Source organism: Asterias amurensis, chromosome 10, assembly GCF_032118995.1.
Source record: "Asterias amurensis chromosome 10, ASM3211899v1".
Classification (NCBI taxonomy): domain Eukaryota; kingdom Metazoa; phylum Echinodermata; class Asteroidea; order Forcipulatida; family Asteriidae; genus Asterias; species Asterias amurensis.
Genome location: NC_092657.1, coordinates 22,463,607 through 22,476,026, shown reverse-complemented (window position 1 = coordinate 22,476,026; position 12,420 = coordinate 22,463,607). Strand labels below are relative to the sequence as shown.

The window sequence follows — 12,420 nt, the reverse complement described above, 5'->3', positions numbered from 1 at the left end:
CTACGTTATCTGCTCAAAATCAGGCTTCCGATCAGTCATTGAAAAAGGGGCGTTTCTACACTGGGTTGACGTAGGCCGGCGGAGTTAAAGTTGTAATTTCGAAAAGGGCCAAGACGACTGTTAATGTTGCATAGCGCCCTCATCTGAGAAAGTCTTGCGGCTGGCGCGGGCTTATGGGTGGAACCGCGGGAGTTGAATTGTTGAAATCGTCTGGATTTGGTGATTTTATTTTGCTTTCCTTCGTTACATTTTATTATCAATTTCACCTTTCTTTCCTGTTAATAGGTGTAATTCTTTGGTGTCATTCTTCTTAACTTAAAATTACAGGCAAGAGTCATATGGTAAACGTTTGGTATCAATGTTAAAATTCATCCTTTTTATAAAATTTTACGTAATGTTTAATGTAACATGTGTATTTTATTTCTGTTCGGTTGTCTCGGTTGTCAGTAACAAACACCAAACACTAACTACAGAGCCTGTCCAGCTGCATTGTTGACACTCTGGGTTCAGTGGATCATTGACCGGTACATAATGCTGCTGGTCGTCGGAGCTCCCGAAGTTTGTTTTACATTAGGGATGATCACTTCACTTGTGTCTTTGTGAATCTTTTTTGTTTTGATTGAAAGAAAAATATATATTTTTTTATTTACAAAGTACAACTTATCGGTGGAGCATTACCTATCTCTAAATTTTGGTCAACGGAGAGGAGAGTCGATGTTTGGCATGTAGAAAATGTAACTTTGTATCTAGTGGACATTTACATCGCGCGCAATGACGTTAAAGACAGCACCGCGATTTTAGGGTTAAATCGAACACATGATGAAGGACCACCACCTAAATATTTTGTATATTGTAGATTAACTATGTTAAAAATGTAAGAAACTATAAAATACTTGACTTTCACTTTGTTCCCAACCAATCAAGGCAAGGATGTGTTTTTATTCAGGGATAATTTTCCGCACGTCGCCACCAATTTATCCGCCGCTAATTAACTCCAAAACCACTGAATGTTTTTCTTACCTGAGTGGAAGGGTTACAGCATATATACATCTAGAAAAAAGCGAGAAAAATAACGTAACAGTTTGGAGTTAGGCCCCCCAATATTCAATTATTCTTTCTTTTTATAAATCTTACATTTGAATTTTTGTGAAACCAGTCAACTAGCGCCCCCAGCAAAGTCGCCTACTAAATAGAACTACACCTTCAAAACCCTAACCCTAACCCTAACCCTTCAAAGTCGCACACACCACAACATTGTTTCCATGCTGTTTGGGGCCAACTCTGTCAGAGGGAAAGACAACTTTGTAAGGGGTGATTTTGAGAGGGGGGTGACGTGACTTTGTGAGTGGTTGACTTTGCTAGGGGCATGACCACTAAAGGAAGTTTTTTTACTCGCCCAGACGCCCACCCATTGTTTTCACTCACATTTGACAAGCAGTTGACCACTAAAGGTGAAATTCTGGTTGTGTATAGATATTATTAATTGTTTTTTGATATACATTTTTACTAATAATTTTGCTGTCTCTTATCCAGACTTTCTAGATGAGGATGGCCAGTGTGGTGGAGCAGCCATCTTCTGGCACACACAGTGAAGAAATCACTGAGTATGACTCGGATTCTACCACAATCAACAATGATTTGGATGAATACACAAGTGACGCAGGCTTAGAGGATGAAGATACTGAGTTATACCCAAGGAATGAGGGTAGAGGAAACATCCCACAAAGGTCTGGTGTACCCTCAAGTAGACCGATAGATCTCGGCCACCAACCACAAACTAGAGCCCTGACAATTGCAGAGGAAGAAACCCAGCTCTTTGCATCACAAACTCTTAACCCTCTCAGGAGATCAAATGAACAAAGAACTCATGATGTTGGAGCAACATCTAATCATCCGATATTTCAGAATGAAAGAGTCGCTCAACCTGGTTTAGAATCTCACCAACCGGAGGAACTAAGAACTGTTGATGAACCACCAGGTGCCGTTGCATGGTCATTGGTTCCCAGCAGTGAAGGAGATGAAAATAGTGAATCACTTCTAAATGATCACCCACCAAGAACATCAACCATTCAATCAAATAGAACCACTGAGGCTCCATCAACAAGTAGCCAATCACTTCTTCATATTCCTTTGCCAGATGCTCATTCTCTGTCTCAAAGCAACCAATCACAAATCTCCATTTCAAGAGATGCTAATCCAACAAACCAATCAGGACCACAGGATTATGAAGAAGCCTCAGAGGTGATTCATGCTCCTAATCATCGCAACCGGATAGTTTTAGATTCCCTCGATGATGACGATGAAAGACAACACCCGGCAACCATTGATCTATCGCAATTACTATCCAACCAATCAGAGACCGTCGTCGTACTCGCACAGCGCCCAGCCCGTCGTCAAATTGCAGAAATCGTTATTGATCACGATGATGGAAGTGACTCTGACGTCGTTGATCTTGCAACTGATGAGGAACCGATGGAATTGGAAGAAATGGCAACATCTTCTAGAGGGCCTTCGTCATCGATAGCAAATCTGCCGGGACCAAGTACCTCTACAAACCAAACCAACATTACATCAGACTCTAAAAGTTGTCGAGATGATAAAAGTGATGATGAAGAAGCAGTAAGTCCGATAACAGCATCTGTAATTTTTGTATCCATCAGTTTCCACCAAAGTTTTCAGGCCTGAACTTGGCTCTTTTCTGGAACAAGTCTGGGCCAGTAAACATTTTGAGCAACTGGGCATGTAGGCTTGTGGATTTCCCCCCCCCTCCCCCCAAATTCAGGCCCTGACAGTTTTCATAAATTTTGTTCCCAGCACCCTATTCGAATTTCAGTTTGCCAAATCAAAAAATGATAAGGTTTTTAAAATCTGCGCTTTGTTGAATAAAATATTTGTTGGCACTTATTGAAGAAATTGTATTACCAAGTTTTTAATGTTGTTGACAATGTTGTTTCTTTTCCAGCAAATGTGTATAATTTGTTATGAGGTCTGGACAAACTCCGGAGAGCATCGTTTAGCTTCACTAAAGTGTGGACATCTCTTTGGCAAAAGGTAGGTCTAGAGTGTAGTGTAATTGAAATTCTCAGAAATATTCTCGTAGCCAGCTATCACTCAGTCATGACAAAGTGGGATCCTTGATGAAGCACCACTTAAAACAATCGTCATAGGATTCTGTACCAGCTGCACCATCGTTCAAAACCATTTAGGGAACCAACTATGTGCACAGTTATCAAACCATTCAAAACCGTTCACTTGAATGGTTTCAAATGGTGTATCAACTTGTTAAAAAAAAGGCATCGATGGTAAGAGGGTTACTAGGGGCACAGTAACTTTCGTCTGGGAAGGGGTGGCACTCTATGAGAAAATTTGTATTTAAACTGTGTGAAGGGCACCACAGCAAAACGCACAGGGCACCACACTAATTGCTGTGGGTATCATGGGTTATGTCAAGGCCTGGGACTAATACATAGCAGTCAACTGATTATGTTTAGAAAACCACTTCACATGGATAACTTGTGTACACACTAAATTTTTCTGGACAGACATTTTCAACACTGTGAGGTGTCAAATCATTTTTGTTAACCTCAAGATTGTTTTATACATCCAGCTGTATAGAGAAATGGTTGAAGTCAACTTCTAAGTGTCCTCAATGTAACACCAAAGCCAAGAAGTCTGATATTCGAGTCATCTTTGCCGGTAAATCACTCAAGACGCTCGACACTACAGAGAGAGATAGAGCTCTTGAAGATCTCAAAAAAGAAAAGGTTCGTTCATATTTATCAATTCAAAATAAAAAGTACTAAGAATAATAAGATGAGTTTTTCGCTGGTACAATTTGTAGATCTCTTTTGAGTAGTTTTGGTGAGGTTCTGAGAACTTTAAGAACCAACACATTTCAAATGAGATTGCAACATGGTGCTACCACAAACCTCACTTAAATGCAGCGTTTCAAATGAGTCTTGTATTCTTGGTCTATTTTAGGAAGTGAGAAGGAAAGCTGAGATTGAAATGGCTCAGGCTAATCTAAGATATCGTCTAGCTGTAGAAGAAATGAACCGACTGAAAGGTCAACTCAAATCACAAGAAGATCGTATCAGAAGGTAAGCATTAATAGTATAGCACTTTCATCCGTCACTCATTGATGCTCAAGGTGCTTCAACGTTTAGTATTTACCTGCACGGTTTTCAAGTATAAGACCAATTCCTTCACTTAGCACCATGTTATGCTTTACAAAGTCCTGTATCCCAATATGCAGCTATTCAAACCACGAACACCGGGGCGAATCCTTTCTCTTTACGATAAGTGCACTGGGGACTTGTATGTGTGCATTTCACATCTAAAGGATGCAGCAATAATGATTAAGTGTTTTGCTAAAGGACACAGTGTCATGACTGGGACTCAAACCCACACTCTGCTGAACAGAAACACCAGAGCTAACGTCTGGTGCTCTTAACTGCTCGGCTACATCACGCCATACTGAGGGAGTAATACTAGTTGAACATTCAGACATTAAAAGGCAATGGACACGTTTGGTTATTACTGTAAATATATTTGCATACAAACTTACTTGGTAATGAGCATGTGGAGAGCTAACTGTTGATGGTATAAAACATTGTGAGAAACGTCTCCCTCTGAAGTAACGTAGTTTTTGGGATCAAAGTAATTTCTCACTCAAATAAAAATACAAATAAATCCTACAACAAAGGCAACTGCCTCAAACCCCTGCAAGTTAAGCCAATCTTTGAAATGAGTTTCTTTTGTCTTTACCAGTTCATCATCGCAATCATCGTCATCGATCAAACCCCAATCTTCAACCAGTCAACGGATCGATGGTATGAACCCAGCTAGAGGACAATACGTCTTGGATAAAACCATTCAAATATCACAGGTACGTGTATATTATTGCAACATTCCTTCAAGGACCATTATATTATACAAAGACAAGTTTATGAGAGCAGGGGATTTCAACCAACCACTTTCGGATTAACTGAGCTATCTAGCCTTATGTTGGGGATCTACCTATTTTGTCAATATCTTTATTCGGGGTACTAGTCAGATGCCATACAATCCTTAGCTGTCATGTACAGTAGCCAGGTTAACGCAGGGTACTAGTCAGATGCCATACAATCCTTAGTTGTCATGTACAGTAGGCAGGTTAACGCAGGGTACTAGTCAGATGCCATACAATCCTTACCTGTCATGTACAGTAGCCAGGTTAACGCAGGGTACTAGTCAGATGCCATACAATCCTTAGCTGTCATGTACAGTAGCCAGGTTAACGCAGGGTACTAGTCAGATGCCATACAATTCTTAGCTGCCATGTACAGTAGCCAGGTTAACGCAGGGTACTAGTCAGATGCCATACAATTCTTAGCTGCCATGTACAGTAGCCAGGTTAACGATACAACCTGGGAAGCAGATCACACACCCAACTAAGGGCAAACAACATTTTAGTTTTAGTAATAATAAACCACAAGGGAAATTGACTGGTAAATTTAAAAAAGTAAAAAAAAAATACTATTGTTAATCATATTATTATTATACCATTTTATAAATATCTGCCTAAAAAAGAAAAAAAACAAAATATTTAAAAAAATACTCGTATTGATAATTACACATCCGCGTGTGCAGAACGGTGCCAATAACAGCAGGATGTCAAAACTTTTTTGATGCAGAATAAAAAGACAGAAGTTTATTCATTCTTAATACTCAGATCAACATTTCTAACCCTAACCCTAACCCTAACCCAAACAATCACCAAAACAATTTAAAATATACTGACACTCTACTTTACATCTTGCTTACTCTTTTTGCATTTTTCGCTTACACATAATTTGTTATTTTATTTGACTTGTTTGTAAATATTGATATATTTGACTTTGATTTCAGAGTGGCAATTGTCGTGTGATGTCGTTTGATTCCTTTAACAATGCGCTTATGGTATCAATGCCTTCACCAAACCAACTCTTCCCTGGTTTCGGAGTTAAAAAGGTAAGAGTAGTATCTCCTCCTATTTTACTCTTTTTTGGTTTGATCCATTATTGAAAGACCTGCAGCTGATTCCACAAAACGCTAGGATTAATCCTATCTCAAGGTAGGACGAGTATCTTGTCCTAACTTGGGATTGGTCCAATGTGTCCTAACGTCTTGGGATACGAAATTGAACTTGTCCTAAGTCCTAAGACTAATCCTAAATTAGGAAGAGTTTGGTGAAATCGACGCCTGTCAGTTTTATGGAATCTGGTAAGATTCTATTGCAGGCCAAATCTTACATAAAGCACCAGCAGCCAAAAGGGCACCAAGGCTCCTAAAGCTCTGGTGTGCTTGATGGATGAGCCTAGGCTTTGAACTTGGCTCTTGAAGGGGCACAACAATTATCCTCTGGAAAAGGGGCACTTCTATAAAGAAAATGTAAATTTGTATAGGAACTTTGCAGATGTCACCACAGCAAAAGCCTAGTACACCACATCAATTGCTATAGGTGCATTGGGTTATTTTGAGGCCTATGGATGACATAAGCACTTCTGTAATGACTATACTGTTTATTTCTTATGACAGGTTAGCGCAACTGCACACAATACGTCCCAATTCATACCTCAGTCATTAGATCATTAACATTCAATGGAAGGAATGATGGCGTAATGCTGACTGGATCCACCGATAACTACTGTTATTGATTATTATTATCTGTTTATCATGTTTATTATATCCCAGGTTAGCGCAACTGACCATCGCTGCACACAATACGTCCCAATTCATACGTCAGTCATCAGATCATTAACATTCAATGGAAGGAATGATGGCTTAATGCTGACCGGATCAACCGATAAAACATTGAAAATGACAAGTCTCGTCAGTAATACCGTGGTGCAAACGTAAATATCCTTTTGTGTTTTTTACTCCTACACTGATTTCTGTTTCATGTGACAATTCTATGTTCCTTTTTTCTTTGTTTTACAACCTGCAGTTATTTGCTTTTTACTTTCTTGAGTCCTGTAAAAAATATCAACAGGCATTTAACTCTGGCGGGATCTGAAGCCACAACCTTTGCCAATTCTAGAGCAGTTGTCTTACACACTACATCACTGAGTTTGCCCGATAGATTTCTTTTTGACAAGATTCAGGAAAGTACGTAGTGTACAGTGCTAACACACATCGGTGTTAGGGGAAACGAAACAATGCTCTTTATCAAGATGCAAGTTTAACATCTGTTAAAATCTGCAGTTGTAACTACTGGGTGTAGTGGAGGTTTTCTTGCCATTTGAACTTTGACATTTCATGCTGTAATGTTGACACTGACTGTTTGCAGATATAAAACGGAGGCACCAGTATGGAGCTGTACATGGAATACATCTGATGTGAATTATGTCTATGCTGGTCTCCAGAATGGTTCTATCCTAGTCTATGATACAAGACAGACAGCTAGCGAGGTTCACAAACTATCTCTGGATAATTCTCGTTGTCCCATCGTGGCGTTGACTTACGTACCTAAAGCTGCAGATGCATCACTTGGGTAAGTCTGATTAATGGAAAAGCATTCGTGCCTTGTTGTGGCTGAGCGGTGTAGTTTATAGGACCCAACCTCTGGGCCCAATTTCAAAGAGCTGCTAAGCACGAAAATTTGCTTAGCAGGAAATTTCTTCCTTGACAAAAAACAGGATTACCAACCAAATTTCCATTTCTTGCATTCGGTTATTCCTGGTTTTCAGCCATTGTTTGCTTATCCTGAAAACCATATGGAAATTTGTTTGGTAATCCTGTTTTTATCAAGGCAACAATTTTATGTTAAGCAAATTTTTGTGCTTAGCAGCTCTATGACATTGGGCCCTGGTGTTGTCAGCAGCAGAGTGTGGGTTTGAATCTCGGTCATTAAGACACTTGAGCAATGCACTCTAAACCATAATTTATTTGTAAACAAGTGGGAAGGTAATAGGTATTGCATTCTGCACAATCAACCAGGCTCCTATAGTGGATAATACCCATGCCTATATCCTTATGGACTGTGAAGGGGTAACCCTGTTTCAGCCCCAGGGGTAGGTGGCTCCTAGCGGATGTTACCCATGCCTATATCCTTACAGACTGAAGGGGTGTTACCATGTTTCAGCCCCAGGAGTAGGTGGCTCCTAGTGGATGATACCCATGCCTATATCCTTACAGACTGAAGGGGTGTTACCATGTTTCAGCCCCAGGAGTAGGTGGCTCCTAGTGGATGATACCCATGCCTATATCCTTACAGACTGAAGGGGTGTTACCATGTTTCAGAGCCCCAGGAGTAGGTGGCTCCTAGTGGATGTTACCCATGCCTATATGCTTATGGACTGTGAAGGGGTAACACTGTTTCAGTCTTAGGAGTATAGGTAACTCCTAGTGGATGTTACCCATGCCTATATCCTTATGGACTGTGAAGGGTTAACCCTGTTTCAGCCCCAGGAGTAGGTGGCTCCTAGTGGATGATACCCGTGCCTATATCCTTACGGACTGTGAATGGGGTAACCCTATTTCAGCCCCAGGAGTAGGTGGCAACATGCCCCTGGCATGCTTGGTGACAGTTGATTTGGGTTGGTAGCCCAAATCAGTTAAGTGTAAGTTGGGCAAAATCTCATAAAAATACAAATCATGCAACTCTTTACTTATGGTAAATTTGGCCCTGGTAATTTACGCACAGTGAAGACCAGTTCCTCATAATTATTGTTATTATCCAGATGTTTCTATTGATGATGTAATTGATATAAACTAAGACTCCTTGTGACCCCTCTCTACAGCTGTAGTGGTTTACTCATGGCATCTCTTGGTGGTATGTCATTCTGGGAACAGACATCGGAACTAGAATTCAAACCTCATCTCCTACAAGCGGATGGTATCTGTACTTCACTTAGCTTTAGTAATAAGAGTCGGCATTGTTTAGCATCATTCAGACCCAACAAGAACCATACTATGACAAGACATGTGGTAAGTTTTACCCCTATTCCCATGTATGAAAACACTGTGTACACTGTGCATTTATCCATGTTCTGTAAAAACAAAACCCACATACTTGAGTGTGATTGGAACCTACAATCTTTGCCATACTAGAAGTGCCACTAGACCATCAACAGGCCTCAAAATAATCCACGGCACCCACAACCATTGCCGTAGTGCCCTGTGCTTTTGCTGTGGTGCCCCATGCAAGGTTCAAATACAAAAGTTTTTTCCTCATAGAAGTGCCCCTTACCAGATAAAAAATGCTCCTTCAGAGGAAAAGTTCCTCTTCAAGATCCAAATTCAAGGCCTGCATCAAGCTTGCCTAGTAGCTTGGAATTGTTTGCAAGTTCTCTTCCAATGCCATACAAATTTTGACATTACAAAAAATTTGCAATGAAAAGTTAATCAGTTGACTTGTGCCGAGCTCTTGCGAAACATTCGCTGCAAAAACAACCATGTGACATCAAAATTTGTATCACATTGGCATGTTCTTAGGGAGTGTGAACCAGGGTTTAGTGGGGTGCTTTATTTTGTTTATGATTGTTCCCTCATTGTAGATGTGTGAATTAAAGCATGAGAAGGGACAAGCTACATCTAGCAGGGTAGTAGCCTGTCATCCAGTCCAAACCTTCTATGGTGGTCCAACAATGAAGGTGTTATCTCGTTCAGCATTGTATCAAAGCCCTTGCCAATCTGATCAACTCTTTGCATGCTCTGGGGATGAGGCTACTACTTCAGTAAGTACACACAACTTCAACTACCCATTTCAGCATAGTGCATTACGAGGTTAGGGTAAAGTCTGGGAGAAGTTCACCATGCCATGCTGGTAATAATTATTTTAAAAGAATTCTAGAACTCTGTCCAGAACAGTAATTTTTTGTTTTTCAACAAGTTTCAATAATAATAGTTGCTTCTAGTATAGCGCTCATATCCGTTACTCAGTGTCAACAAAACAATTGAATCTGCTGAAATAAATAAGCCAATAATGTCTTCATTTGAGTGCCATGGTCGAGTGGTTTGGAGCATCAAATTCAAGTTCTGGTGGTTAAGTCATTGGAGTCTGGGTTTGAATCCCGGTCATGAAACTTCTGTCCTTAAAGAAGATGCTTGCTTCTCTTCACCTAGGGGTATAAATTGGTACATGTGAGGTTAGAGGTTGAAATCGATAATCCCCAGGGAGCTGAGAAAAGTCAAATAAATGTTATTGGCCCAAAGACCATGGCACTAAAGCACATTGAGACGTTATTGTGAAATGCCCTATATAAGAACTAGTTACTAATATTGTATTATTGATATTTATTAATAGTATCCTTCCCCTGTTTAACCCTCATTTGCACAGGCCTTGATTTGGGATACAACAACTGGATTACAGGTACAGAAACTGGTGATAAACTCAGCTGTACTAGATGTCTGTCCCTTCCAGTACAACGCACACAACCTACTGGCTGCTCTTACTGATAAGCAAGTCAAACTGTATTCATGGCAACCAAGTAAATAAGGTAATCATTAAGGTATGACACTTTGTGTTGATGAGGACATTGGGCTAGAAATACATGGAGACATGTTGTAGTACCATACCCATTGTGGGCAATGCTATACACAGCTGTTGAACCACCAGGGCCCTAAATTTCATGGCTGTGCTTACCACAAGCCAAGAATTGTCGCTTATGGAAGCAGGGAATTACGCACTTACGTTTCAATATACATGTACATGTAGTTGCAAGACTGAATTGAAGCTTCATTAAGGAGCAAAACAGTTTATGTGTTCTGGAAAAGTTTTACATAATTGTGGTGTGATCTGGTTCAAGCAATCCCAAAGATTTATATCTGAGTTTTGTGGGATATTTTAAAGACACAAGACCTCCCTCCTGGAAGTTGATGTATTTTACCATTTCCAGCTACACTAAGACAGTGGCATATGACTTTAAACCTTTGGTTGGCCCTATTTGGGTCTCCTTGCATTTTTACCTCTATGATGACAGCAAACCCTGTCAATCATAATTGTCTTAAATTGTAATATTTTTTGGACCATAGCTGGCCTATGATCTTATCAGAAATTTCATTTGGTGTCTGTATGAATTCAAAAATTGCTGGCCCAACTTATTGAAAGACATTTAAGCATACCACCAAGGAGCGTAAGAAGTGGCCCACTTGTTGTAGATAATCTTTCTCAGGGCTCAAATTTGGGGAAAAATTCACAAGACTACAGGACTTGAAGCTCAGACTCGTTGCCCAGGATGTTATTCAAAAGACCAGAACCAAAATGAGAAGAGACTAGAGTAAAAAAGAGAACACAGCTTTATCATCAAATTGTTTGTTTTAACAAACACAAAGAGAGGATCTATTTATTTGTTTTAGGGGTAATACTCGGCAAGATTGAAAGATATTTGTGAGACTTAAACTCAACATTTTGTTGAATTGAACAAAAACCAAGACCTCTGGACTAATCTTGTCTTGAGCTTACTGGCTGGACACTGAAATTACTGACCATGGACCGATTGAGGTTCACAGTGCCTAGAGCTGTAACCTATAGGCCTGTACATACAATAGTAAAGATTACTCAATTTTATCAAGCGCCTGCTTGTTAAATGATCATTTACTCGCCGGTCAGGTCAAATTATTGTCACTGTTTAAAATGACTATATGGAACCAGTGTTGAATATCACAAGATTGTACAAAATGGAAATGAGGTTAGGTCTGGTTCTTCACAGAGCCAATAGAGTCTCTGTTGCCCCTTGTCATTGCCTTGGTGCCCGTTGGAGTATTCCAATATAACTTTACAGTTTCCTCATAGAGGGGCTTTTTCTACCAAGGAAAATAGGGCTTGGCGCCCTTGCAAAAGAGACAAATCACCATTCCTCTAAAGTACTTGCTTAATATGTTTTCACTTACAAATGTAAACTTGAAAGTTTAGCAACACTTTTTGCTACATGGCACTATTAATCATGAAATTGGACAGGAGTGTAGTGTGGTTCCATTAGTCTACTCTACACATATCAATAGCAAACACACAGGGTGTCACTGTCAGACAACCTTTGATAAACACTGATTGCTCAAAATCTACAAACAAATCATTTCACCAAATATCAATTAATTTTTTTTATTTTGTTCCTTGTTTTAAAGTTTCTATTTCTTCATCATGATTCCTTCTCAATTGTATTTATTTTATTTCTGTGATTATAATTCAAGTGACTTGGGTTTGATCAAAGATCATTTGGTAGAATGCCAATATTTGAATCCAGATCGAGGTAGTTGGTTCAAATGCTGCTTAGTCGATTGTTCTTTTATTAACCCCAAATCATAAAAGAAAAAGAAAGGAAAAAATCAGTTTCCCATGTGGTTTATTTTTTGATAAATAATTCAAGTAATAAACCACATCTGACTGTCACCCCTCACCCCTGAACTAATAATTTTACAAAATAAAGATACTGCTAACATACCTCAGTTTGTGGAGTGCCT

At 39.6% G+C, this 12,420-nt stretch overlaps 1 protein-coding gene across 1 annotated transcript; it reads left to right on the top strand.

Annotated features, from left to right (window-relative positions):
* The first annotated feature begins 153 nt into the window (after nt 1–153).
* Nucleotides 154–12,386, top strand: LOC139943020 (E3 ubiquitin-protein ligase rfwd3.S-like). The gene is made up of 12 exons (XM_071939833.1): nt 154–219; nt 1,534–2,619; nt 2,963–3,051; nt 3,608–3,764; nt 3,982–4,100; nt 4,771–4,888; nt 5,890–5,991; nt 6,715–6,875; nt 7,310–7,513; nt 8,763–8,949; nt 9,519–9,698; nt 10,301–12,386. The coding sequence occupies exons 2-12, from the start codon at nt 1,543–1,545 to the stop codon at nt 10,457–10,459; spliced, it is 2,553 nt and encodes an 850-aa protein (XP_071795934.1). The 5' UTR covers nt 154–219; nt 1,534–1,542; the 3' UTR covers nt 10,460–12,386.
* The last annotated feature ends 34 nt before the right edge of the window (nt 12,387–12,420 follow it).

What these genes read in the sequence shown, in the direction of transcription:
- LOC139943020 (XM_071939833.1), top strand. Translation starts at nt 1,543, where the DNA reads ATGAGGATGGCCAGTGTGGTGGAGCAGCCATCTTCTGGCACACACAGT. An exon ending in GGACATCTCTTTGGCAAAAG is followed by an intron (nt 3,052 to 3,607) that starts GTAGGTCTAGAG and finishes TTATACATCCAG; the next exon opens with CTGTATAGAGAAATGGTTGA. An exon ending in CAAGAAGATCGTATCAGAAG is followed by an intron (nt 4,101 to 4,770) that starts GTAAGCATTAAT and finishes TGTCTTTACCAG; the next exon opens with TTCATCATCGCAATCATCGT.